Below are 27137 nucleotides of genomic sequence, written 5' to 3'. Positions count from 1 at the left end.
TCGTCCCTGGCGTCGTCTCTGGTATCGTTCCCGGCGTCGTCCCTAGCGTCGACCCTAGTGTTGCGATTGATGACGCCGCTGGTGCTGTCCCTGGCGTTGTCCCCGGAGACGCCACTGCTACCGGACCGTCCTCACAGGTTGCACCTGACACCTCGAAGCCCAAACGTCGACCTCCGGCTCTTGGCGGCCCGAAGGACCGCGGCGACAAGCGCCTCCCTTCGACAGAGGAGCCCCGTGAGAGTCTTCCCTCGCCAACCAAGAAGACTCGACCTGAAGAGTGAGGGAAGGGGTGCCTGAGAGCCCGTTCTGCAGGGAGAAAACGTACTTGGGACGGAGACAATGGGAAGAGTAGTTGGCTCGGTAGCTGAGGAACGTGGGAAACTGTAATGTGTATCAGAGAAGGCTACCTACTGGAATCGCAGCATAGCATCCTTGGTGGCAACGCTCGCTTTATTTGGTTTGGTAGCGCTAGGAAAGAAAAAGGAAAAAAAAGGGGCTGCTGGATAGACGGGGCGTACAGGTTGATTACACTTAAAACTAGAAAACCAAAAAAAAAGTTCAAAAGTATTGGTGGTGTCCTTATCGTTACTGACGTCGTCGTTGTCCGTCGGCGCGCCCCGACATTGAGTTTGTAGTTACGACGTAGCCCCCCCTCGCAAAAAGACTACGGCAAAATTCACCCTATACGCGGGTACAATTCTGGAAACACTATATAGGCACTTTAACCTGTACCCTCTACTAATTAAGGAAAACAGTACAGAAACCCTATACATTCCTACTAGCAGGTAAACCCTCGCACAAAGTCGAACGCGCGCCCTGGCCGAATAGACCGGCGGAACAGCAACGGCGCCGGCCGCGCGGCGTGGGGCCAGCGGCGGCGGTGTCGCACGTAGCGGGGCCGATCACATCGGGCGCCCCGACATTCTTCAACGTTGTCGTCGTCCCTCAGCGGGGGCGTCCTTCCAATTCATGCTTACCCTACCTAGGTATCCAGAGCGTCGGTCAGCCGGCGCTGAACGGCGCCGCTTGGAACCTCCCCACCGTGTCACTCAAGCTTGCCGGTCGGCCCAGTGGCGACCGGTATGGGTCCACTCGTGCTGGGAATATTCGCGAGCCCAGCGATATGGCCGTAGGGCACTTCTCGTTTTCGGAAACCTCATCAGACGGCAGGAATCGATAGGCGTATTTATTCCGGTGTCAGGCCATTCGAATCTTTCAGGTTCGTGTCTGCTCCTCTCTCCACTAGAAGCTCTATCATCTCGTTTGTGCGGTTGTATGGGCCATGTTTGCGGTTAGTGGCTAGAACGTGGATTGGCGTTTCGTCATTCGTATTTCGAACATTTGGATCCACGTTAAGCTCATCCAATAGATATCTCGCGACCTCAATGTCACGATAAGCTGCAGCTTGGTGCAAAGCGTGAAATTTGGTCGCATCGCAGGTGATGAGAGACGAGCCTGCCCGAATCAAACGTTTCGTAATTGCAAGACGACAGCCACTTTTGTCTTCAGTGACTAAAAGGTCATCCTCTTTGAATGTCGACGCATCCCACTTCATACGATGAATGGGACTCGGGCTGCCCTTCAACGCAAAGTATAGCGAGCGCATTGGCTCCAATTGGGACCTCGAGGTCGGTATATATCGGAAATGCAGCATATTACTCATTTGTGGCAGTCATCATAGCTCGATGCGAGTGGCTTCAGTGGAGGGTCTCGGACTCCCACTGATCGCCAGATTCGTATGTTTCGAGGCTGTGTTGAAATCCGAGGTCGGCTCGCTGTTGAAAGTCCGCGCCGTTTGCAAGAAGATATCTTACGAGCTCCACGTTTATATAGAAAGAAGCCCAATGCAAAGACGCGAGAGTAGAGAAAATCGGGCTTCTCCAATACTCACTGTAGTAATCATACCCATCACTGTCCATGATGAAAATGTCGAACAACGTTCGATCAGCTGTATTGATGTCCTGCCCATGGCTTAGAGCTCTGATGACACCTTCCATTGACCCCTTCTTTACTGAAAGCAGTAGTGCTGAAGAGAAGTTGACTTTCTTGTCATGTTCGAGGATAAAGGGGGCGATGATTGTGTGCATTTTCCTGCACGTGGCGCCAAGGTCTATGGCGTCTCTGACACCTTTGAAGCTCAAAAAGTCTTGTGATTCATACCATCCAACTCTAATCTTTTCATACTTCGTATAGCCACCTAGAGGGTATTCTTCGAGTATTTTGTCGACTATTTCCAATACCAATTCGGGTAGTATGCATCAGAGGTTTGCTTCGGGGTTTTTGGTGTCTCTTGATGCTTTCTTTGCCTTTTTGGAGGCAGCCCGTCTGGCAACTTTCGTGGCTCTCGCGACTTTAAATTCTTCGGTGGTCCTTCTTGGTAATCGGTTACAGTGAGCCATGTTGGTTTTGTCTCCGCCGGAAAGGATTGATTCAAGTGAGTGGGGTTACCCTGTGTTGTGATAGGGGAGAAATTCAATAGTTTTTTTTATTTAAGTAGTGTCCTTATTTTGGGGAAAAAATCAGTTCAGGTGTGGGAAAGTTCTCATCACGGTGAATTGTCATGGAATCGCGAGGGTTCTTGTTCAGTGACATCCTTTCTGGACGAGCCAGTCACACACCCTTTGAGAACGAAGCACCATAACATTAGGTTAGTGTATGCTACATGTAAACATCGTTAAGCATCACAGTGAATTTACTACATGTCCCGTTTCTACTTCATCACTCACTACAGGCCGAATTAGTGGGCGAAAATCGACTTCAGCGCTCGGGCATAGTCTCAATAAGTAGGAGTAGCTGCAACCAGCTTTACAAAATTGGAACCGGAGAGGCTGAAGTCATTAGATTTGCTGCCATGAAACTCCCACCAATGTTCAACAGCAGTAACCAGACAATGCCTAACTACCTAAGCTAATTCTCCCGCCCTCTGTTGGCCAGAAACACTGAGATGAAGGTCATCTCATTCCATCAGCTCTTTCTTCTGAAGGGCACCCTCCATCGGCTTCATCCACTCGATCCTCCTCGTCGTAAAGATCTCAGCAGACGGCTTTTTCATGTTCACAACATTGGAATCGTCCAAGATGCCGGCCTTGACATAGCAAAGCCCCTGCGTCTTTGGTCCGTCTCGCCATAGCGTCGTGCCGCAGGAGCCACAAAAGTGATTGGTGACCGGGTTGCCACTGAGTGCGGGAGCGGTGAACTCCTTGAGACTTGCCCCATCAGTGACCGACAATTGACTGGCTGGAATAACCCAGTTGATGGCAAAGGCACTGCCAGAGGTCTTGCGACAGTCAAGACAGTGACACATGGCCTAAGTAGTCTGTATTAGCTTCGCAAAGTCTGCGACTTGGCTGGAAGCTATCCACTTACAACGGCTAACGGATCGCCCTTGATGGTGACCTTGGCGGCCCCACAGAGACAAGTTCCAGATGTCATGGTCAGTGCAGTTTGGATTCGGAAAGAGAACACAGAAAAGAGATATTGATCAGATGGTGAAACTGGGAGAGATGAGAATGATCGACCTAATACTATGTTCCAGGTGAATGGGCTTGATTTTATAATTCCTCCACGTCGCCTGTGGTTTGGAAATGTTGCTGCACAGCTACGAACACAGAACACTAAGACTAAACCATTTTGGGTAGTGTGAGCGATGGCGAACTATGATTGGTCGTAATTGAAACCTCATCCTAGTATCTCAAGTCAAAATGCTCGATCTCAGCTCGTGCACGCTACCGTGCTGCCAGCAGCCAAACTTTCACCCTGGTACTAATAATTTTCGCAGACCGAGGTGTCCGAATTCCAAGGAGCCTTTCATGTAGCTGGTTCAATTTGAGCGCCACCAGGCACCATCTGTGAGACGATAGTTTCCGCGAGGCCAAATCCACAGGCAGCGCTGAGCTCCCGAAGCCTCCACGCGACCCAGCCTTTACTGTACTCGTCAACCAGATTAGACTGAAGCATGGCCGTCATCGGCCAGAGGAGTGAAAAGACTAGCATGCCCACGCCTGGGCCGTCCTGGGTCGGCCCCCCATCACAGCCGAGCGCCTTGCCTAGTTCATTCACTAGAGAAGGTGCAGCAGCTGGCATGCTTAACAGCTGCTGGTCGAGATGCATGCTCATGTCGTCCAATGAGTCACTGGTTGCTTTTGAGATTATTTCAGAGATGTGTAGTCGGACTGTCAGATAGAGGCATCTTGCGACAGCGGCGTGGGTGGCGCTCGAGATGCTAATAAGTGCATTGAACACGGCGGGCGGCGGACCGTCGAACTTGGGGTCGAAGTTTACGCTGTTGGCAGCATCTTGGAGGTCTTGAGCCACCAAAACGCCTGATCTGGCGATGTCTGTGAGAGAATCAGAGGCTTGCCCTAATGTTGCGGACATGAAACGGATCTTAATATCCACGGCTCGTCGAACCAAGGGATCCAGCAAAGAACCCCGGCCAAGAGAGTTGATGAACGCTTCAAGTTCAAACCAGAGGGGAGGGATCATGTAAGATGTCGTGAAGAGGTCTGCCAGCTGATATTCTAGTCAGCAGAGTGATCGGTCATTTGAGTGGAATGGGAGAATGGGACAATACCCTGAGATGCTGGAATATCACAAGTAGAGTGCAATCCAGCGCGTTGCTTAGCCGGTGCTGCGCTCGATAGCGAAATAACGCCAGCGCCCCACGAGCGTGGGGATGACACCCCGGCTCAGAAGTCGGGTTAAGGTCCGGAGCAAATTCTGCCGCGATGATCTGCAGAGTCTTGTGAACAAGGTGAGCAAGAGACATTCTGCAACCTCATACCTGAAAGAAACCCATGACAAACAGCGAAACGAGCACCGAGTCATCTCTTACCAGACCCTCATCCTGGATTGCCCTGTTCACCTCGCGTATCGCCTTTCCATATGTCAGTCGCGCGCGATCCATTAGCCCGACTTCGGAGCGCTGGCGGGCCACGCTGGCCAGCGCTGCGGCGTGAATGGCATTGGAAAGACACGAAGCAGGCTGCAAGGCATAGCAGTCTTTCAAAGATGTGAGGTAAGCAATGCCAGACCTCGAGGTGTAGTCAGTGAAGAATTTGTAGACACTCGGCGTCTCAGGGCCGACAAATGGCGTCCAGGCCGGCGGCGGTGAAGTGATGTTTCTCCCTTGCAGCTGACCTCCACCAGCCTCAGCTCGACGCCTCTGAGCCTTCTCGACTCTCTTTCGCACATGCTCCTTGGCGTGTGTGTCCTGTTGGCGAAGGACTAGGGTCCACTGGTCTGGGTAGCCGGGGCAGACGTACTTGAGGCGTCGGCACCGTGAACATGCCGGTTTCTCCTCGTCGCACTGGTCGGGGGACTGTGAGCAGGGAGCGACGAGAGGAAACTTGAGCAAGCCGAATATTCCTACCTTGACTCTACCCTCCTTACAATTGAGGCATCCCCTGGATACTCGTCCTCTATATGCCATGTTCGCACTTGTTATGAACAAAACAAGCAGTTGAAGCTACCGTCGCCGGAAGGCCTATCGCAAAGAACGTCAGAGTAGGATTACTAATCCTCTCCAAATTATGACCAGCGAACTCGACACAGACACTCGGACACGCACCTACGGGGTACAAAGCTCGGTAGTAAAGAATCTCATTCTTCGTTTGCTTTGTCAAAAACCAATACCGAGCATTAGTGACATCGTATGCGCCAATTTATTCGAGCTACAATACACTTGTTTCCTTCCGCAATCCCTGCCTCTCGCCTAGTTGAAAGAGCTTCAACCAGGGACACCTGCTTCACTCAAGTGTCTTGGCCTTCATCGGCCAAAAATCTATACCCTTTGACTGGACCATGGATCCTGATATATCTAAGCGTCCTCCTAATCTCTCTTTTATCTTCCTCGTGTGCGCGACGATTCCTATCCAAGATAGCCTCGTACTCGGGGTCCCATTTGCATCCGTTCCACAGCAGCAAACACGCCAAATGTAGGCCATCAGGTGATCTCAACGCGTCTTGAATGGCTGTGACACCCGAGTTAGTTTTCGCATTGACGTTTGCGCCAGAAGCGAGGAGGAGAAAAAATGTTCTCTCCATTTGATCAGCATCAACCTCATGGAAGTCAATATCTTCCCACAATGTTTCTTGATTTATCGCCATATAGTGCAACGGGGTGAGTCCATTGTTATCCCGGACATTCGGGTCAACGTGCAAACCTCGGATCAGATATTCTGCTACTTCGACGAGACCATAAGCACATGCCTGATGTAAGGCATGTAAACTTCCGTACTGCCTTGTGATGAGGTCGCATCCAGCTTGGCAAAGGCGTATTACCGTGTCGATATCCCATGTATGGGAACCTTTCATAACAGCCTTTGCATCATGCGCAATAGCATCTTTCTTGATTCCTTTAAGACCTTCCATGAAGGCCCATTTCGTGCATCCTTCGTAGCTATTAGCATAAACAAAACACCGCGGTTTGTGTGCAGATATTTTCTTACCGGAACAGTCACAGTTGTACTGAGTTGCCTTGAACGCGAAAAAGAGCGCATTCGCTCCGAATAGAGGCATTGGACTATGTGTCTGCTTGTCGGCGACAAATTCCCATTTTGTGACCCCAAACATAACATCCTGGGCATATGGACGGTAAGGTCCTTCAATCTCTCTAGTACACCATGCGTGGGCCCTTTTATTAATATCGGCTTGGTGATTCAGAAGTGCTTCGACGATTTCGGGATGATCATAGAAGCATGCAAGATGCAAGGGGGTAAGGGAGGGTAAGACGCATTCCCTCGAAATCTTCAGTGGCGGGAGCTTCTGGGATACTCCGTGTACCCGAGCCCAGTGGAAGAAGAGAGTGTGATCATCCATGTTCGGGTCGGCCTTTCCGTACTCCAGAGACCTAAGAACTCCACTAAGTACGCCCTTCCTTGCAGATATCATCAACGCAGAGGAGTAGTTGTACTTTGCATCAGATCGATACAATATGGGGGTCACCATCAAATAGAGCGTCTTGCAAGTCGCTCCGAAGCGTGCTAGATCTTTCCATCTGTCGAACGCGCCCCGATTCAACTCCACCTGATCCCATGACTGCCACCAAAATTCACCTTTGCCGAAGAATTTTATGTGGTCATATATAGTAAGGCCTTTCCCCACACCCTGGTTCATATCAAGGGTCTCGGCCTCAAGAATAGCGTCGGTGACTAGGAGAAAGACGTCTGCCGGAAGGGAAAGAATGTCAGGGGTTAGTTTCTCGACGCCGTCATCTTGATCTGACAGTCGTGGCATGATGGGATCGTGATCTCTGTTTGCGGGGTGATACAATATGAGGAGTTTTGCTAGCCAGGCAGTGTCAGTTGACTACCAGGGCAGTGATCCCTAACTTACTTCTGTAAGGACAACAGTAGCGAAGAAAATAGTAATGATGATAGACGACGATAGTATAGGCGATACGAGATCACGGCGATGGTGACAATGGTGATGATTAAATCAAAGATAGGAAACGTAGGAAGCATAGGAGGTCTCGGCAGGACATACGGATCATGTGGAGCTTATGAGGAATCTTCCCTAAGAAAACAACAACCTTTCTAGTGGGCCTGATCATACATCCTTTTCGGCCACGGTGTGCTATGCACAAGTACTGCAGCTTGCCTCTAAGTTTTCAAAACAACCGAACTTGTAAAGCCATTTTAGTTCTAGCTAGACGGGTGGACCGACAGGGTAGGATCAAGCCGCCTACATTAACTTACACCATAGCGCAGGCGATTCAAGTCGATACCTCTATCACACTTAGCTATCATGCTCCTCTGTTTCTCAGGGTATGCTGCTGATTCCCATCGCGTTGCCGACCTGATGTCTCCAGAGGTATGCCCACCTCTTGACCTGGCTGGCCCGATGGGCCAAAATTTCCCCTGTCGACACCGAGAACGACCGCATTTCTCTCGTCACTCAGATGGTATTCCGACACGAACAGGTTCAGCACAGTAGCTAACCCCGCAAAGGCGACATACTATGTGACCAGGTTAGCAACGAAGGACTTGTCGATTATTGAAGCACTCCACGCCTAGACGGATGCACTGAGCACCAATCACTTACCATAATCCACACAGTCCTTAATGCTCCAAAATAGGCCTGTCTCACAGGTACCTGCTGGCCTGCAGAAAGTAGTCCGATTTCTTCAACGTGAGCCGACGCGTTATCCCCGTCGAATCGACTTGCTAAGTCGTGACCAATTTGGTCAACTAAGACTGAGTTCCCTGCCTTCATCTGATTCTGGAAGATGACACCACCAACAACGACAGAGATGGCTGTCGCGATGGAGCGCAGGAAGCTCATTGTTGCCAGCACGGCAGCTGTGTCGCGTACTGTGGTTGCAGCCTGAGCCGCCAGGACGGGAGCTTCAATGTTGAGCCCGACGCCAATGCCGGTGAGGATCTGGAATACAAAGAGCTTTGCTAGGTTGCGTTCGAACTCGAGATTGATCAGAAGCCCAGTGCCTAGTGTCAGGAGAACCTGCGCTGCGTACATCAGCACCCGGTAACGACCAGTCTTCTGGATGAACACGCCTGCACAAGCCGCAGATAACGAGCAGGAGACAATTAGCGGCAGCAAATACAGGCCAGACGTTAACGCGTCGACGCCCAATACCGCTTGTGAATACAAGGGGAGATAGTACGTGATCCCGATGAAGACGAAAGCGTTGAAAGCGAAGACGAAGTATGCAGCCGCTTTCGACCAGCTTGACAGCAGCCGTAAGGGAAGCACAGGATTGGCGGCGAGCTTCCACTCATTCATGAGAAAGATGCCAATGGCGACGAGGCCGAAGACGATGAGACAGATGACCGTAGCGGAAGACCAGGGATGCGTGACGTCGCCAAAGTCCAGAGCGAGAAGGACCATCAGTGACCCGCCCATGCAAAACAAACTGCCTGTCCAGTCAATTGCCTTAAGTCCGGCCACAACGGAGGTGTTGGGGGATGGGAGATCGAGAAAGAAAAAGAGTACAACAAAGACCACGCCGCCGATCGGTACTTGATAGTTAATCAGTCTCCATACGCCAATTAACACATGCAAATTCACTCACGATTAATCCAGAAACACCATCGCCAACTGGTAAAAGGACCGTTAGCAAACGACAACTTGCTTGCAGCGCCTGCTTGAGTGACAGGAATGGGACCTACTCCAGTCTCGTCGCAAAGACACCGCCCAGTACAGGACCGACCGCACTACCGATGGCCCAAATGATGGATGTGATAGCAAGGTACAAGCCGCGGTCGCGAAGCGAAAACATGTCGCAGATAATGGTGTTGACCATGACGCCCATACCGGATGCGCCGACCCCTTGAACGGCGCGGCCGGCGATGAGGGCGTCCATATGAGGCGCGAGCGCGCACAGCAGACTTCCGACCAGGAAGATTGTCAAAGCCAAGAGGATGATTGGCTTCCGCCCCCAGAGGTCTGCGACGGAACCCCAGATGGGCGTCACGGCGGTGAAACCGAGGATGAAGGCCGAGCCTACCCAAATGTAACCAGCGACCGAATCGAGCGATGCCACGATGTTTGGAATAGCCGTGGTCACGATAGTCATGTCCAGAGCTGAGAGGGCGACTGATAGGCAGAGTGACGCCATAGTCAGAGCAATGGTCGTCCCTGAGAGTTTTGGCATGTCGGTATCGGGGTCGTCATCCGGTGGCAGATCGGGGTGCGCATTATTAGAATGGTTGAAGGTTTGCGTCGTCGTTCTTCTCTGAGGAGAGGCCTTTGGCGGGGATTTTGGCGCGGTTGAAGGGACAGGAGGTTGTATCTCGTCTCCATCTTGCTGCAAACGCGAAGAAATCCCGATTCTATCACCGGTTCCCTCAGGATAGATTGCAGCGAGTCCTAACGACATGATGATCTCAATTGCGATGTGAAGTGAGAAATCTGAAGAGAACGAAGCGGAAACGTCGATGGGTTATCAGCAAACACCGGATCAAACGGGGATGTAAAGGGACCTTCGTCAAATAGTGGTGTGACGCTGTCAGACGGAGTCGGTCTCGGATAATTGGCTTGGCCGACGACAATTCGAAGGCAGCAAGAGATAACGCGAATATGATTGGCGCTTGGTACTCTCCAAGGCTCTGAAGGATGCTTGGCAGCATTGTGCTTACGCATATTGTTACTTGGAACGCCCACTGGCACGATTTCGAAAGACCGTTGCTGGCAATGGTCGCGGTAGAGTTAAAGAACGGAAATGAGCCTTTGATTGCGTTACAAATACGTATGTTATGGACGTATGAAGGAACAGTATTTGACCAGCAGTTTGGTTGACTAGAATCTGACTTCCCGCCACCGCGACCTTCGTGTATCAAGGCCGTGTTGCAAAACATACGGCGGTAGTCGATGTTGCCCTTTACAAGAACTGATTTGGAGAGGGACGGGCAGCAAACAGAATGAGATACAAATAGAACGTGGTGTGTACCTATGGATAAATAAACCTCATGCGCTACAAATACGACGTGATGAAGATGGCGAGAAACAAATATTTCTCGATTCCTAGACCGGCTATCCGCGTTGCTAGCCATGCTGCATTTTGTCGCGAATGGCCCACATGAGCGAAAGTCTAGCTGAGCGGTCTGAAATTGAACTCTGGATCGGTATTGCGATATGGAAAACAAAAGAAAAATACATTTATTCCATGCGATCTTTGACTGCAATAGACTTTTATCATCGTACACCGGTAGTAACACAGAATACTCAAGCTTTATACTCAATAGGTTTTACTATCCGGCTTCCAGCTAACTAAGCAGTAAAAGATAATGTCTAAGAATTCATTCTCGTATAATGGCTTTCTTATACTTATCGTCCCCGTCGTCCCCGTCGTCCCCGTCGTCCGTACATATCGTCCCTGTTTCTATCACTTCTCTCTGTCCCTATCGCTGTTGTTTTTGTTGTTGTCGTCGTCTAAACAGCATGCGCTTACCATGGTTCAGGCACATCAGATTCGTAGCCTTCTACATTGGGCGGGGCCAGTCCGTTGTTTCCAATATCGTAACGAAAATAACTTTCGGAGCCGTAATAGCTGTAGTAGTAGTCGATTGTTTTTGCACGCCATTGTGCCCCATGCCTTAGGAGATACAAGGCAGTGTCAGAAAGATCTCGGCGAACAGCCAGGTCCAAGGGGGTCATGTTTTCCCTATTCGGGGCGTTGATGTCCGCCCCAGCTTCTTGCAGTCGTTGGATAACAGCCTCTGTCCGGGAGCTCGCGAGGTTTTGGCCTATATAATGCAATGCGGTGTCCCCTTTGTCGTCAGTCACGTTGGGATCGCAATGCCCCTCTGCAAGCAGGTAGTCCGTGATGTTTTCCAGTCCATAGACAGCTGCTACGTGGAGGGCGTGGAGCCCATCATAGGTGCGGACCACCGGCGATGCCCCGGATTCTATCAACTTTCTGCAGAGAACAAGTCTGTTGGCTGAAGAAGCAGCAGCGTCCTTGCTGGCAGACTTCAAGGCGAAGAAGAGAGCGTTCACGCCAAGTGATCTCGCAAGGCGGCGACGTGTGTATGTTTGGAGCAGCCAATTTGAGTCCGGTGTACAGTATGAAAAGAGAGCGAACTGATCGTGCACGAACCGAACCTTTGCTCCGTCAGCTCGGGTGCTCAGCGTGCAGCGGGCGTCGGCATTGGCGCCGTGATTGAGCAGGGCGTCTACAATCTTAGCGTTACCACCGATCGCAGCCCAATGCAAAGCCACCGACGAGGATGAAACGCCATAACTGTACGGATCTTCTTTAAATGGTTTGGTGTTCTGGCGCTGAGTATAGTCTGGAGTCTCGGTGTCAGCGCCGTACTGCAGCGATCTCAGAACGCCGTCCACGTTGCCGTTCTTGGTCGATAGCAGTAAGGCTGAAGAGTGATTGTAAAGATTGTCCCACTTATAAAGCAGAGGTTGAACATGCTTGTAGAGGTCTTTACAAGTCTGTGACAAGTCGACAATATCTTGCCAGTGGTCAAAAGTGCCATCAGCGCGGTACTTACTTCTTACCGTGACCCCATCGTCGTACGGACTGGTCGTGTCAAGGTCAGGGAAGAAAACAAACTCTGCAATCAAACAGATGATCTCGCCGGGCATATGTTGAAGACTTGTCATTTTGACGTTGATGGGAGTGATTGAATTTGTTGGTGTGCTGCCCCCTGGCGACTCGCGCCCGCTTAATACACCCCAGAGGTGACCACAGAGGTTTCTCCATGGCGTAGGACATCCTGGCCCTCACCTATTTCCCCGTCAGGGTTATCTAGTGGTATTTAAGGTGTACCCACAGGCGGTAAAGTGTGAAAAAAAGGTTACCAAAGAAGGAGTTAGCTATAGAGCTAAGAGGTTTCACAGTCCAAGCGACTACTTCTTCTGTGGCTACGCTCTATGTGACCGTCATCGTCGTTGCTGCTATCGTTACTATTGTCGTTGCTGTTATTGTCTTTCACCGTCGTCGTCCACCGTCGTCGTCCACCGTCGTTGTCCACCGTCGTCGTCCACCGTCGTCGTCCACTATCATTATCCTCATTAAAGCTACCAAGTACATAGGAAATATAGCCGCCTAGACATATGATAAATAGGCGATGTCCTGGTAAAAGTCTCCGTTGGAGTAACAAACATGTAGCAGTCAACACGGTCTGCACGTAACATAACAAAATTCTAGTTTAAGTTGAAGAAGCATGCACGAAAAGAAGCCTAGCCAGTCGTGAGGTATTATCTCGGCAGCGATGCAGAGAAACTCTCTGTTTGATTTGGACTAGTCTGTAAAATGAAACGGAGCGAAGAAGTTGTTTTTAACCGGGCTTCTGACCATATACAACATATCTAAGACCCATTAGGCACATGGTCCACTCAATAGTCAACTGCAACACTCACATTGGCCACCATCCATGTATCGACTTGTCCCTCATATCCTTCCTGGCCTCCGCCAGGAACACTTCGAGCTGTGCTGGCGACCAGCCGAGTGCTCTCGTAAATAATGCTAGGCTCAATCCCGAAAGGCCGTTTCCAAGGTTCTCGTATGTCCACATACCTGAGCCAATGTTAGTCTGAACCAGATCTGCCTTTTTTTCTGTAGAAATCTTATACCTAGCTCTTTGTACTTTGGGTCTTTCGGCCACGAGCTCGACGGCCATTTGTAGATCTCTTGCTTGATGTTTCTAAATCCGGCCGCAGCGAGCTGCTCTCTGTAGAATTTGCAACTATCAAGCGGCCTCTTCCAAACCGCCGCTGCCTCGAGCATGTGTGTCGCCCATTTCTGAGCGGCGCATGCGGGTGTTACGGTGCCGTCGTCACTTTTCAGATCGAGTAGGATATCTGACAGCTCCAACCAACCACCCGGCTCAAGAAATCTGGGGCGCGTCAGCCACACGAGAAACCCGCCATTTGCGGGAGAACGCACTCGAAGCTTTGCCGTATAAACCTCGGCCAGTCGGCGATCGAGCCTGTTAGCATTCTGCCGTATATGAAGTCGAACTTGTAAGAATACGTCCATTCGTCTTCCAGGTCATCGACATAGAATGTGACATTCGGTGGGACACTGTTGTTTTTGGCGTTATGCATGCATTAGCTCCTGCGACGCTAGCAGATTGGCTATGCAGTCATCAATACTGACAATACTGGCTGGATCGGACTCAAGTCCACGCCGGTAATCTATCTCCCGTAAGCCACATGAAAATCACCCCAACCCCCCTTGCGTGGGAAGCTGAACACAGCATGAACTCACAAGAGTTTCTGGATGCTCATCGGCTGCAGTCAAACCCAGCGCAAGCCACAAAAAGTCAGCACTCAACATCCGGGAAATAAAAAAGCCAAGGCCCCAGCCAGACAACGAAGGAAGTTGGAAGCGAATTGAAGGAAGCGAAGTGAAGTGGGCCCAGGGCGAAAGACAGCGAGAGCGTGGCTGAGTGCCCATTTTTCGTACCAAGGTCCATGGCCCAAATCCCCGTCCCCGTTCCTGCATCTAGTACCCGGCGGAGCGGCTTGTCCCGGCCGGCCGGACACGTAAACAACTGGTTATCAAACGTGAGGGTGTACAGGTGATGTTGGAGGTCTGTTTTTTCGCTCACACACGTATGAAAACGTCAGCGCTAACTCCAAAATGTCTAACAATCTCGCGATCGGCCTGTTCCCGCCAAGGGGTCTGGCTGACCTAGTCTGTCGTTTTCAACCTGACTCGGGCGTCAACGGGCAATTATTCTTCTCTCGGGTTCCGTGGCCTCGGCTCCCTTCGCTTGGAACAGAATTGTGGCTACTTACCGCGTCGTTGGGTAAGACATATCCTGGAAATTGGGAAGGGGGGCCCCGTCAGTTTTGGCACAATTTTCGGCAGATGGGATATGAAGGGTTATGGTAGATGAATACGAATAACTCACTGCCTTCTCGGAATGAGTGGTAGGTCCTCCCGTTCTCTTCGCGATATCGCATGATGCTGCTGGTCATTGACATTGAAGACCCAAGCACAGACTCCAAAACAAGAAAACCGAATGTCAGTATCCGAATTTCCGATTAGACACGTAATGCGACTGAGAGAGGGGCTCGGGCGGGCGGCAAAGTCCTCACCTCCCCCATGGCGGAATCTGCATCGCCGCCGTCATTTTCATCATCACCAACCTGCCCCCAAAAGTGATCAGCCCAGAAGTTGACCAAAAAAAGCCACGCAGAGGGTGGTGGGGAAGCCCAACAGCGACATCTTCCATACTCACATCCGCCTCCAAAGGCGCCGTGGCGGCCGCCGCTGGTGGTGCCGGATGCGCACCCGCACCCGCGCCCGCATCCGACCCCGCCGCCCCCGAACTCGCCATCACTCAACTCTCGGCAGAAGAAAACAGGAAAACGACAGAAAAACTGGAAGAACGAGATGACTGCCCGATGACCTGATGATCCAACGGCGAGTTGATTAGTCGTACGTGGAACTCGAAGAGCGAAACAAAAGAGGTGCATGCGCGGGAATAAGAAAACGGGGGACGATGACAAGAAACGATCGCAGAGACACTATCGCCTAATCGTCGTTGCTTTTTGGGGACTTTTTTTTGGAACTTTTTTTGGAGGGCGGATTGGTTCTTGGACCTCGGCGAAGGGGTAGTGCCCACGCGGATGCTCAGGCATAACCAAGACACACGGCTTCAGCCCAATGAAGCGCCCGGGCATTCGGGCATCTGCAGCGTGTGAGTGTGTGAGTGTGTCTGTCTCCGCGGGGAGACCAACGGACCCCAATGACTGAACGGGGTAAAAGAAGAAGCAAGAATCAAGAAAAAGTGTGTCTGCTCTCAAACGTCCTGCCGCCCGTCGATCAGAGTTCAAACCGCCCCTGGGGGCCGTTGGTGGCCGCAGCGCCCTCCATCATTGTCCATCATACATCACCGATTGTGCATCCAACACCAGAAGAAAGAGATGGCCCAAGTTTTTCCCTCCGTCGGGTCCTCCCCGAACACCCAGAAGAAAACAGGCCGTGTCCTTCTTCCATGGCCGCCCTCCTCCCCGCTCCGCCGCGCCGCGGTCCGGCAGGTGTCAACTTGCATCATCACACACTAAGCCGGGGAGCTACAAGGCAAGCAGCCGTCAAAAAGGCAGTGTGGCCCCCCACAAAGCGGTTGTGTGAGTGGCGTAATTGAGCATTCATGGGGTCCTTGACAGGAGTCAACCGGTGTGCTGGCGCTGTCCGCCCGCCCCCGACGACCCCCGAAGACAAGGCTTCGTAAGGTTTGTAGAGTGCGGTAATCTGCAGAGACCCGTTGAGTAAGAGGACTTCGGTTTGCTGTTTATGGACCTTTGGACGTTTTGCGAACCGGGCGTCCATATGCGAAATAAGCAAGGCGGCAGTGGGAACCATTGGCCCATATCCACCTCGCCGATGTGCCGTTGCGGGTAGCCGCATGGACCCAGGATGGCCCCCCTTTGCGACCCAGTCGTCGCCCCCTACCTGATCTTCCTCCTGTCTAAGGTCTTGTGCGTCTGTCTCTGTGTGGACGGTGTGGTTTGTGTGTGTGTCCACGACGACGATATGAGGCCCATCACAGACATTGCACACAGATGAACGCATGTCACTGGAAGGGGCGAGAGAGGGTCTGGACTCCAACGTATCAGGTTGGCTGCAGCTGGCTGTGAAGAAAAAACAAACAAACCACACACCACCATGATCCATACACCACCAGACACACACACACATACACCACCACCTCCACTCAACACACGCACGCGGCAGCACATCACCGCCGCCAAAAGGCTGGGCACGCAAAGCAAGCTTACCTGCATCCATCGTGGCGGCCAGATAGCGCGGAAGATGAAGTGACATTGTGCTCTGACGTTGAGGTGTGATGGGGGCAGCGCAGCAGCGGCTGGCCACAGTCCATGTTCATCCAAGCCAAAAAAAAAAATTCACGATGGCAACCCGGAATCTTGCACCAAGTCACCCGCCGTGAAGCACGGACAGCTGAACCCCTATCAATCCCTCCCTTCCCCCCCGTCCTCATGGATCTTTTAAAATGATCTGCCCGTATTGCTGGTCTCGACGAACTGGAGCCCTGGTGTTTTGGTGTCTCATATGCCGAATTTAACCTTCTTATCCTTTCCAAGGTTTCTTCATATACCGACCGTCTCGTCCCAGACTATTGTTTCCTCCCTCGTCGATTTTTGTTGCCCACCACCCCCCGTTTCCCAGGTCTTCCCAGTAGCGCGGGAACACGGACGCGACCATCCAAACGAAACGCTCAGTCTTTTTTGTTATCTTAATTTTTTTCTTGTGTTGATCATTCCCTCCTTTCCGTCTCTTTTGTCCCTCTTTTTTTTCCCTCTTTCCCTTCTCTTACAAAATGCACAACATGAATCAAACCGTCGAGTTCGTGCACGCTGCCATGAGTAGTGTCGATGCTAGTCGTCCGAACGAACAGGAGCCGCTGCTGCGCCACAGCCTGGCCAGCTATGCGACCGTCGCATTCTCGATCTTGGTCTTGTACGCCGTGACGTCCGTCGTCCGCCAGTATGCGCGTCTGCGGCACGTACAGGGCCCGCCCGGCGCGGGGTTCTCAAAGTGGTGGCTCGTCCGGACCGTGTACGGCGGCCGCCAGCATCTCGACTTTTACGATGCGTTCCTCAAGTACGGTACGTGTAACGTGCTCAAACGATCCAGCAGACGTCCGGTGTTGTGTGTAACAGAAGTAAAGAGAGAGGTGTGTTTGCTGACTTGCCTGTCTTTTGATAGGATCGCTTGTGCGGGTTGGGCCGAATGATCTCATGACCAGCGACCCGGAGCTGTGGAAGCGCATGTTGGGCGTGCGCACGACTTACAAGCGGTCGAGATGGTACGACGCTATGAGGCTTGACCCTGGCAAGGACAACGTCTTGTCTGTGAGGGACAATGAGTTGCACTCCAAGCTGAGGGCGCAGATGGCTGCCGGTGTAAGTGATGTCGCATCCTCGGAATGTGGTTGGAGAGACCTGTTGGGCTAACTTTTCGTTCAGTACTCCGGAAAGGAAGTCGACAACTTCGAGTCCAAGATCAACGAGAACATCCTGCGCTTCATGGACCTTATCGACAAGTACGTGTCGGAGAACACGCCCTTCGACTTTGGCCTTAAGGCCCAGTACTTCACCCTCGACGTCATCTCCGACCTGGCCTTTGGCGAACCCTTTGGTGACTTGGCGAGCGACTCGGATGTGCACGAGTACATCCACACCATGGAGCATAACATGCCCAACGTGGTGCTGACTGCCGTCCTGCCCTGGTTGTTGTCGCTTATGTCGTCGCCGCTCTTCAGGAGCATGCTGCCCTCTGAGAAGGATGCGATTGGTGTTGGCAAGACTATTGGGTGAGTTCCCAAGAAGCTGTTCCGTGTGCATCAGCACGCAAGCGTAATGTGGCTACCATGAAGTGACGGGAGCTGACCATGGACAGAATTGCCAAGAAGGTTGTCGCCGAGCGATTCGGACCGGAAAAGAAGACGCAGAGAGATATGCTCGGCTCCTTCATCGCCCACGGTCTCAGCCAAGAAGAGGCTTCCTCAGAGATCCTCATGCAGATGTAAGCCCATGCCCGTCGCCCAACGCCAGATTATATGAAATACTCACAATCGTCTTGTTCAGTCTCGCCGGCTCCGATACAACAGCGACCGCCATCCGCGGCACCTTCCTGCACCTCATCACCAGCCCCAGCGTCGTCGCCACCCTCCGCGCCGAGATCGAAGCCACCAAGCCCTCGCTGCCCATCATCACCGAATCCGAGGCCCGCGAGATGCCCTACCTCGCCGCCGTCATCAAGGAAGGCCTGCGCATCTTCCCGCCCGTCGTCGGCCAGATGTCCAAGGAGGTGCCCAAGGGCGGCGACACGTGGAAGGGCGTGTACCTGCCGGAGGGCACGCGGATCGGGTACGGCGCGTGGGGCATGTTTCACCGGACCGATGTGTGGGGCCCCGATGCCCTCGAGTTCCGGCCCGAGCGCTGGCTGGAGGCGGACCCGGACCGGTTGAAACAGATGGAGAGCACCCTGGAGCTGGTGTTTGGGTACGGCAAGTGGAAGTGCCTGGGCCGCGACGTGGCTTTGATGGAGTTGAGGAAGATCTTTGTCGAGGTAAGCCCCCCCCCCGATAAGCTAAAGGAAGACGGGTTGACTAACTTTTGGACTTGCAGCTTCTGAGGAGATACGACTGGAAGCTGGTCGACCCGACCAACCCGTGGAACTCCCGCAACTACGGCATTTTCGTCCAGAACGAGTTCTGGCTTAGAGGATACAAGCGCGATTTTCAGACGGAAGAGCAGTAGCGCTGGCCAGCCAGCCAGCTTTGGAGCGGACGGAGGCTTTGTGTGTAAATTGTATCCGGTTTTGGGGAAGCAGGTGTTTTGGTAGACAGGCTGGGCAGGTACCGCGGTACGGGGACTTACGATGATTATGACTGTAGCTATCAGCGGTTAATTTGTTAATGAGCAAGCGTAGAATTCTGACTGAAAAGCGGCCGCGCGCGAGTCACGAGTCACGACTGTGGGTTGTTCGTGAGACCATCATGCATGTTGTGCGTTTCGTCAACAACGGCCCCCATTTCGGCGTCGTCGGCAAGGTAATGGTTGGGAGTGCAAAGAGAGACAACTTTTCTGGGACGATTCATGGAAGGGAATGGTCACCTGGCTGTTGGACCGTTAAGAATGTTAAACATTAGGACACCGGGAAGTGGGCTTGGCTTCGGCAAGTATGGGGCATCTCAAAAAAGGATTCGTCGGTTCGCTCTGCTTGGGGACAACGTCGTGATTCAAGTCATGGGAGTCGTTATCGCTGATGTTTTGCCGTCAGGCTAAACCCGCGGATTCGGAAGCGAGCGGCGTCGTGCAGAATCAAGAAACACAAACCTGCCTTAATCTCCTCCACATCGTCCAGATGATGTCTCTGCACCCTCGCACATTAGAGGGGCCCGAATGTCCGCCCGCATCGTACCTTTCGCGTCCCAGAATCTGACGAGGCTGCCTTGGCAACAGCCACCGAGTTGCATCTCCCCCACACCCACCGTTCTGGCAACACCACCCCGTCATGTCTCGGGATTTCCAGAGACCAGGAAAACTTGACGCAAGCGAGGAAGAGAGAGAGAGGAAAGGCAACCAAGCTCTTGCTTGCATTGCGGCGTGGAATTGGCGACCCAAGATTTGCAAGGATGACTGGTCCGGGGAAAAGCTGACGAGTGACGAAGGGATGGATGGACCTGGGTCCCAGGGGGTAAGCAGACCTCGTCCACGTTGCGAGTGGATTTCTTTTCTGGCTCACGATGGAGTCCAATTCTTTTTCCGCATGCTCGCGCGCTCAGACATGATCGTTTCGCGCATTGACCGCAGCTTCAATATCTCATCTGACCGACATCGGCTGCCTCGGCTCTTCCTTGACGATGTCTTGGTCTGATTCGGGTAGGAGAAAGCGCCCATCATCTAAAGCCTTGATCGCGAATCTGGTGGGATGACTTGATCTTGCGTGCATATCAAGTTTGAAGTCGCCTGCCCCCAGCCGCGCTAGACGACTCAGGACCTGGCCAGTTCGCGCCTACCGGCTGCAAATAGGTGCCGGCTGATTTGTGCTTACACGCAGGCTGCAGGAATATCGCCCAACAACGGACAAGATCGGCGGGCGCACGACAGAAATGCGATACAGCAAGGCGTTGCCAAGTTTTCAGCCGGTGGGCAGGTCCCAAGCAGGCCGAGGTGACAGCGGCAGGCACTTCAGACGAACTTAACCCCATCAAAAACGCCACGTGTGTGGGGAAGAGAGAGACCTGATAATCAAGTATCATGCATTCCATTCCGCAGCGGAAAGCGAAGGCGAGGGGGAGATGAAGAATTGGTCTGGATCTGGACTAAAACGCCCCATTGTCTGGCGAATCGGGTGAGACATTGGTAATCCCAAACACCGGTTCGTCGCCCTATTCGTAGGATGCTAGAGGGGGGAAGAAGATAGAGCCAGGCGGGCGGCGCGGACAAAGCGCAGCGCGGTGCGTGGCTTGCGATGCTTGAATCATAAACGTGGTTGCCACGCCCCTGCAACAACGCCAATTCAGGGCAACACAGGCGGGTTATCGTGAGATTCCCAGGCTCGCGCTGGAGGCTGGTGCTACCCTAAATGCCCTTTGGAGACACTGAGAGAGGGGTGTAGCGCGAGCGACCCCTGCCGGCGATGCGACTCTAAACCACGAAATCATCGTGGATCAATCTATTTGACTTTTGTTAAATTCCCTATTCGGGGCATAGTCTGACTAGCTGATGAATAGACAAGTGGGTTTCCCGCGATGCACGGTTCGCAACTGACACATGTCGAACAGCGGACCGTCCCTGAAGTATGTTCACTCCTTGTTTGTGTGAGCGTCTGTATTGTGTGTGTATTGCGAGGAACCCCAAGACCATGCTTCAAACCCAGTGTGTATTTTGTCTGGGCAACTCCTCCTTTTCTTGTTCCTGCTGGAACTCCCCTTTTTCTTCAATTTACTTTTCTACTGTGCGTTTGCGGCACGGTCATCTCAGTTCGAAATGTCGACCAACGTCTCGTTGGCTCGGGACGCCGAGAACAGAGGGCCCGCGGCCCTCGCGGTCGTCATATGCGTTTCGGTCGTCAGCACGCTGTTCGCGGCCGCGAGAATATTCACGAGGGGAAGGATCATGGGGAAAGTCCGCCTGGATGACTACCTGATTCTTGCGTCGGTGGTAAGTTCATGTGTCCCAGGATGATGTCGTCAGCTCGACGGCTTGGATTATCCGCCAAGGCTTAGATTGCACTTGGAAAACTTAATGTTGCTTGTCACTGCTGGTCCTCGCTCAAGGATCGTCGGTCGATGCACGTAATGACTGGCGTGGCTGACAAACGATAATCACAGGTTTGTGGTTGGATGAACGTCGCAACCCTCGCTGCAGCGGTATCGTACGGCTACGGACACCACGTCGACACCCTCACGCCCGAACAAAAGTCGGGCGCCATTCTGTGGAGCGTTGCTGGCTACCCACCCGGTCTTCTCTCATTTGGCCTGCCGAAGCCCGCTGTCGTCGTCTTGCTCACCCGCATCCTCAACCCGAGCAAATGGCACAAGAGATTCCTGTGGTTTTTGGGTATCTTTTGCGTGACCAACCTGATTGGTTTCATCACCATCATCTTCGCGCAATGTCAGCCGGCACGCTTTCAGTGGGACTCCTCGGTGGGCGGAACATGCTGGGACAAGTCGGTCTTGGTGGCCTTCGCTACTTACTCTGGAGGTGGGTTGTCGTCATCACCGGTTGGAACAATAGTTGTACTAACTTGAGTAGCCTTTTGCGCTTTCGCGGATGTCTACCTGTCCATCTATCCTGCGGTCGTCCTTTCCAAGCTACAGATGGATGTTAGGAAGAAGGTGGCGCTTAGCATTGCCCTTGGCTTTGGATCACTGTAAGTCGCATCAACCCGTGGCTACTCCATAACCCGAAGCCACTGGTGCTAACGCTCACACAGTTCATCGATCGTTGTCATCTACAAATGCACAAGGCTACCGCTGCTCGCCAGCTCCGACCCTACTTGTAAGTTTCTGTCTGTCTATCAGCTTTGTAATGTGACTAACACTTCCTGCAGATGATACCGTTGAACTCGTGATCTGGACAATGTAAGATCAAGATCCCTACCACCACTCATCCTATCACTAACAACCCCTCACAGCCTCGAAGGCAGTGTCATCATCATCGCGGCCTGCGTCCCCGTCCTCCAACCCCTCGCCGAACTCGCCTTCGGCAAACGCATCTTCTCCTCCGGCAGCCGCCGCTACACGCACCAAAACTCGGGACCCGGAACCGTCGGCAGATTGAGATCGAGTATGAGGGCCTTCAGCCGTCAGACGAACGACAAGGCGCAGAGCGAGAGCGGATCGAAGAGCTTCAAGAGCGTGGTGCAGACTACCATCGTTACTAAGGGGAGCCAGGAGAGTATACTAGAGAAATACGATTCTGACGGAAAGATTGTGAGGACTGATGCCTTCACTGTCACTGTGGAGTCAAATAAGGACTAGTGTGAGGGTGTTTGATATGGCTCAGAGAGTGTGGGCGCCTGCGCGTCTGCGTGAGCATCTTGAGCAATAGCATTATCTTATTATCGTATTGTTTTTCGATTTGAATATTTTTACAAACGCAACAACTTCTCACTTTGAGGTAAACAAGGGGTTTGTGTTCAAAAGTAAAAGGCCTGTCACAACCTTTTGCTCATAGTATGAGCATTCCAACTTGGGTTGAGATACTCCTGAAACCATGATTATCCTCGCAAACGTGATACAGACTCGCGATTGGAATGCCAAAGAAATATTTCGATTTTCAACTTTCATTCAAGTCTTTTGATGCCGGCATGTGTTGTCACTAAGTGCTACAGCATTGCCCGATGTTGGCGGTGGATGGATAGCAACAGTATCTTGCAGCACTGATCCACCCTCACAGCTTGCTGGGAAGCGAGGCACGGATCGTACGTCGTCGCAGCCCTTTCTCCCCATTGGTAGTCTTAAAGCATACGCTTAATTTACAGGCAGACGAGGTAACACGAGCTGAGATATGTAGCGCCACTTTGATGTCTGTAAAGTTCAACATTGCCAGCCTGACCCCCTCGGGTTACACAAGTTGGGCATCTTCAGCTCGATGGTCTCAATCACCCTGCACTCGCAGGCCGGTGTCGCCCACATCATCCGGCCTACGATTCGGCCGTTCTTCTCCAGAATAGCCATGCCATCCCGATGGGACATGTCGTATTGCAGCCCGGGGACCCTCCACGCCCGAGCGCCGCGGACCTCGTATTTAGCCGCGAATAACGCAATACGGAACATAGAGGTCGTGCCGCAGTGCGTGCAGGTGATTGTGGCCATCTTATTATGCGGACCGCCGTGCATCGTGCCGAACCTGGCGCGAATGAGATTCAGACGGTTCTGGCCAAACCTTTCTTCGATCTTGCTGATTAGTAAGGCATCGGCTAACCAGTAGAAAACATCGTCTCCCTTGAGCCCCAGAGACCTCACGTGCCAGGGGTACCACCAACATAGTTCGTGGTGGGTTTGAAGCGCATCCCTGAGACTGCTAGTCAGATTGTTGTCCTGAAGGTGTTTTAGTGTTTGTTCCTTATCCGTCCCAAATAATCGCGGACCCAAGGTTGCCACGAAGGGATCGAGGTTCGGCCCGGTCACAGTAATCGTCATCTCCACACACGACTTGAAATGAAGCCATGGGTCGTTGCCGCTCCACTCAGCCTCGATGACCATGTCGACGGTGCCGATGGATTCAAACTTGGCTAAGATGCCTGTTCCCTTCGGACTTGGCGAAATCCCATCTGCGTAAATAGGCTGGTGAACCTCATCGCCGAGCTCCCAGGTCCAGACGTCGTTGAAGTTCAGTTTGTCTTCACGACCTAGGCGAGGGTCGCATAAACTCAACTTCGGTGTCATGAAGAGAGAGCTGTAGTCCCCCTGTAAGAGGCACGCCGAAGCCACAGATAGGAGTTCTGAGCGAAAGTCCTTCGCCAAGGGCTTCTGTGAGGTTCTCGTGATTCCCCGGAGACCATGCAGGAAGTCGACCTCATCGCGACAGCGGCGCTTGGAGAGCAGTGCGAAAGCCATAGCGAAATTCAGTCTCTCAGACGAACGGACCTCCCTTAGAGGACCTAGGTTCCACGGAACGAGGGTCCCAGAGTACATGCCTAATCTATGTTCTAACGTATGGACGTCACCCCCTGAGTCTGTGACCTCCTTGTTCCAGGCGTCGTGGAGCCTGTTGAGAAACGCAGGGTCGTCTAGTCCCTGTACGAGCTTGTAGTTCGCAGTCATCATCCGAACCGGCCCGCTCCGCACGAACTCCATAGCGGTCCACATCCGCTTGAACCAGTTCGCGTTGCACACAGCTGTGATAGCTGAGAGCCGTGTCTGCGACGAGGATCCATAATACAGTTGGTCAACAAGTTCTGGAAGGACGTCATCGAAGTAGATTATCGTAGTCTTAGATCGCTGAAAAATGTCGTGGATCACGGGGAGGATCTGGTTCTTCAACGCGTCCGTCCATTGCGGGACGCTGAAGTAATCATGCCAGAACTCCCCACCTTCCTCAAGTGAATCTTCGAATCCGCGAAGGATTCGAACGGGTTCCTCGCTCACGAATTTTCTCACTTCCAGGTCCTGGGGAGCGTGACGGCGAAGCTGCTGCGTGGCTGAGACCTTAGGGTTCCATACGTGGGAGACGGCCAGGATAGAAATGTGCATATTCTCCATGCACTGCAGATGCCGATCGTATAACAGGACGTTTGAGTCGTCATTTGCTTTGACGAACCTGCTGCATCTGTACATTTCATCCCGGCTGTTCTCGGACGTCATGACTTTGAAAGTGCGTATGAGAGCATGCTGATTGAAGCCTTGGTGGCAGACGAGACATTGTAAGTTGTCGGGTTCAGGCTCATACCACCATGTGTCAAGGTCAGGCGTCTCCATTCTGATTAGTGTTTTCTCGTCGCTATATATTCCAGAACGGTTGAGATGGGCAAGGATGGGGAGGTCAGTGCTGCTAGTGTAAAATGCACTTGACTACCGCTTGACTACGGATCCCTGAGATCGGGCAAAAGACTCTGCGCGAGGGGACCGCTTATCTCGCGACCGGATTATCTCACTGTCCGGGAGGGGCCTGACAGCCAAGAAGTGCCACGTCAACCCTTGCAATCTGACACATCAGGTGAACATGACCCCGAGTGTGCCGAAGTCTCCTCTGGGGAGGCCTCGTAGGATCTGTTCGAGGCATCGAATGTTTTAATTTCGAAATCGAAGATATTTCTTGGGGTCACTACTGAGGCACTAAACTAAACCTTGCCCTTTCAACCGTCTACTAGGTACTCTAGAGTCTCGACTTTTGCCCCCCAAACTTCGAACCTAAATCTTTGGTGATTTCAGGTCAACGCCTTTGCAATGTTCTTGGCCAAAAGAGAGTGCACGGGTGAAGTAGGATGGAGATTGTTGATCCACATGTATTCATTCGCGGCGTAAGTGCAATTATTCCATTTGGTGTCAGGCTCTGGGGTGCCACTAGTTATTTGGAGAAGCGAGTGTTAGTGAGAAACATTCATCCTTTCGAAAAGAATTGACTTACTTCTGGTAGGCGGAGCAGTACGTGGTAGTGTTCTTGTACACGGCTGTCTCCTTGTACCGGTCAGGGGTATCTATGACCCTGTCAAAGAGCCCATACGTATCGTACTGGAAAACAGTCACGTCGTCGTGGGCTTGCCTCCAGTCTCGCGCGAGAACACGAAGGCGTCCGTTCCAATCCTCGACAGCTGCCTTCTCGAGCGGGATGCGCGTGGCAGCAGCGCTTGACTGCGTGGTTCTCGGCATCCGTTCCAAGGGCGGGACGTTGAGAAATAAGAAGTTTCTCGCTCCCGCGTCATACATCTTCTCCAGCAACGCCTCATACCGCTCGAAGATTACAGGATGACGCGCAGTAGCATTCCCGTCCGTGTAAGATTTGCCAATGTCGTTGATGCCGATCCAAAATCCGAAGAGCGTGGTTGCAGCGTCCCAGGTCTGGTTGCTACCGCTGTAGTAGGGGAGGAACTGATCCTCGATCTGGTTGACAACGTCCACGCCGGAGTCGACGATATCGGCATCAAAAGTTGCTCCGCTGTATGCGAAGTTGTAGGTCAGAAGAAGGGATTCGTTGTACTTCGTCGTCAGGTATTGGATCCAGTTCTCGCCGTTGGCACTAGTCGGGCCGGGGTAGCTTGGGTTGCCGAAAGGGTTTGCCGAGGACGGCTGAGCGTTGGTCAGAATGAATCGTGTTCTAGTGTAAGAATCGCCACTGAGTGTTTTGTCAGTAAATGTGTTCTTCGGAATGTTTTGCGTAAGTGCTCACAAAGTGAACAAAGTCTTCAGCGAGGAGAAGCCGCCATAGGCCGCAGAGACACCGTGAGCAGCCACTGAGAGGAGCAAGATGTTGCCTTTGATTCTTTGAGAGATTGAAACCATGGTGGATGCAGAAGAATGTTCACGAGGATAAGAGAGACTTTTCTGGGTGGTTATCTGGCTGCTGCATGGACAAGACTCAATCAAGGCCTCTTACTGCCTCTAAATGTATCTGTCCTTATGTACTGATAGAGATCCCCCAACAGACGCGAGTGACACAGCCATCAAATGAAGACTATTTTCGTGCTCTTCCCTCTCGGGGAAACGGATGTGACCGCGTCAGGTCTCGGGGATTAAGGGAATGATACTTTTCTCGAACTAATTCGCCATATTGTCAGACAAGCGCTTGGTGCATCCTCTTCTTGCCCCACGAAGCACCCCACTCTCCGGTACAAACATTGACGGTCAAGAGACTTGCCGCGGACGGATTCGAATGAGGTAACTGAAAATGGCAATGCATGATATCTACGCGACCCTGAATCCACCAATCGTTCTTAGCTGCAAGATTGAAGATCCACCTCGGCTCCGGAAATCGGTCCATCTCGGCCGGGCTTACGCTAATTGTACCCCGACGACTTCTCGATGTAACGCTGCTTTTCAAAGATACCATTTGGTTCAGCTCACCGAGATTGATATGGCTCCAGCGCGATATAGAGCTCTCCTCTATGTAAGTTACTGCCATCCCTCAGTAAACACCAAGGTACTAGACCCGGGGAATAGGGTTGATTGATGCAAATCGTCTTCCTCACAGCATCCTGTTTCTCTATGATGTTTACCTTTGATTGATAAGCA

At 52.3% G+C, this 27137-nt stretch overlaps 8 protein-coding genes across 8 annotated transcripts; 2 read left to right on the top strand and 6 right to left on the bottom strand.

The window, feature by feature from the left end:
- Positions 1 to 2956: 2956 nt before the first annotated feature.
- On the bottom strand, positions 2957 to 3432 carry CGCS363_v008662 (putative glutathione-dependent formaldehyde-activating enzyme; the record flags this gene model as incomplete). Its single annotated transcript, XM_036640511.1, has 2 exons — positions 2957 to 3307; positions 3367 to 3432. 2 exons carry the CDS (start codon positions 3430 to 3432, stop codon positions 2957 to 2959), a joined length of 417 nt encoding a protein of 138 aa, XP_036494267.1.
- Positions 3433 to 3807: 375 nt separating this feature from the next.
- Positions 3808 to 7236, bottom strand: CGCS363_v008661 (uncharacterized protein; the record flags this gene model as incomplete). Its single annotated transcript, XM_036640510.1, has 4 exons — positions 3808 to 4512; positions 4835 to 5308; positions 6283 to 6392; positions 6450 to 7236. 4 exons carry the CDS (start codon positions 7234 to 7236, stop codon positions 3808 to 3810), a joined length of 2076 nt encoding a protein of 691 aa, XP_036494281.1.
- A 508-nt stretch (positions 7237 to 7744) lies between these two features.
- dotC-8 (Efflux pump dotC) lies at positions 7745 to 9838 on the bottom strand (the record flags this gene model as incomplete). Its single annotated transcript, XM_036640509.1, has 4 exons — positions 7745 to 7957; positions 8044 to 8978; positions 9032 to 9057; positions 9129 to 9838. The coding sequence occupies 4 exons, from the start codon at positions 9836 to 9838 to the stop codon at positions 7745 to 7747; spliced, it is 1884 nt and encodes a 627-aa protein (XP_036494278.1).
- A 1067-nt stretch (positions 9839 to 10905) lies between these two features.
- On the bottom strand, positions 10906 to 12075 carry Ank3-4 (Ankyrin-3; the record flags this gene model as incomplete). Its single annotated transcript, XM_036640508.1, has 1 exon — positions 10906 to 12075. One exon carries the CDS (start codon positions 12073 to 12075, stop codon positions 10906 to 10908), a length of 1170 nt encoding a protein of 389 aa, XP_036495030.1.
- Positions 12076 to 12752: 677 nt separating this feature from the next.
- tdiE-7 (putative methyltransferase tdiE) lies at positions 12753 to 13521 on the bottom strand (the record flags this gene model as incomplete). The annotated part of the gene is made up of 4 exons (XM_036640507.1): positions 12753 to 12783; positions 12835 to 12991; positions 13048 to 13310; positions 13361 to 13521. The coding sequence occupies 4 exons, from the start codon at positions 13519 to 13521 to the stop codon at positions 12753 to 12755; spliced, it is 612 nt and encodes a 203-aa protein (XP_036494195.1).
- A 3248-nt stretch (positions 13522 to 16769) lies between these two features.
- Positions 16770 to 18714, top strand: CGCS363_v008657 (Cytochrome P450 monooxygenase lolP1; the record flags this gene model as incomplete). Its single annotated transcript, XM_036640506.1, has 6 exons — positions 16770 to 17058; positions 17159 to 17355; positions 17419 to 17765; positions 17852 to 17977; positions 18040 to 18523; positions 18583 to 18714. The coding sequence occupies 6 exons, from the start codon at positions 16770 to 16772 to the stop codon at positions 18712 to 18714; spliced, it is 1575 nt and encodes a 524-aa protein (XP_036495005.1).
- Positions 18715 to 20949: 2235 nt separating this feature from the next.
- Positions 20950 to 22445, top strand: CGCS363_v008656 (uncharacterized protein; the record flags this gene model as incomplete). The annotated part of the gene is made up of 6 exons (XM_036640505.1): positions 20950 to 21123; positions 21294 to 21666; positions 21718 to 21835; positions 21899 to 21963; positions 22016 to 22046; positions 22100 to 22445. 6 exons carry the CDS (start codon positions 20950 to 20952, stop codon positions 22443 to 22445), a joined length of 1107 nt encoding a protein of 368 aa, XP_036495006.1.
- A 2891-nt stretch (positions 22446 to 25336) lies between these two features.
- On the bottom strand, positions 25337 to 26408 carry aes1-5 (Acetylesterase; the record flags this gene model as incomplete). Its single annotated transcript, XM_036640504.1, has 3 exons — positions 25337 to 25472; positions 25537 to 26241; positions 26296 to 26408. The coding sequence occupies 3 exons, from the start codon at positions 26406 to 26408 to the stop codon at positions 25337 to 25339; spliced, it is 954 nt and encodes a 317-aa protein (XP_036494130.1).
- Between the last annotated feature and the right edge of the window lie 729 nt (positions 26409 to 27137).

The sequence above is a fragment of the Colletotrichum siamense genome (assembly GCF_013390195.1).
Source record: "Colletotrichum siamense strain Cg363 chromosome Unknown KSG_Cg363_contig05, whole genome shotgun sequence".
NCBI classification, from domain to species: Eukaryota; Fungi; Ascomycota; class Sordariomycetes; order Glomerellales; family Glomerellaceae; genus Colletotrichum; species Colletotrichum siamense.
This window is presented reverse-complemented; position numbering and strand designations above follow the sequence as displayed.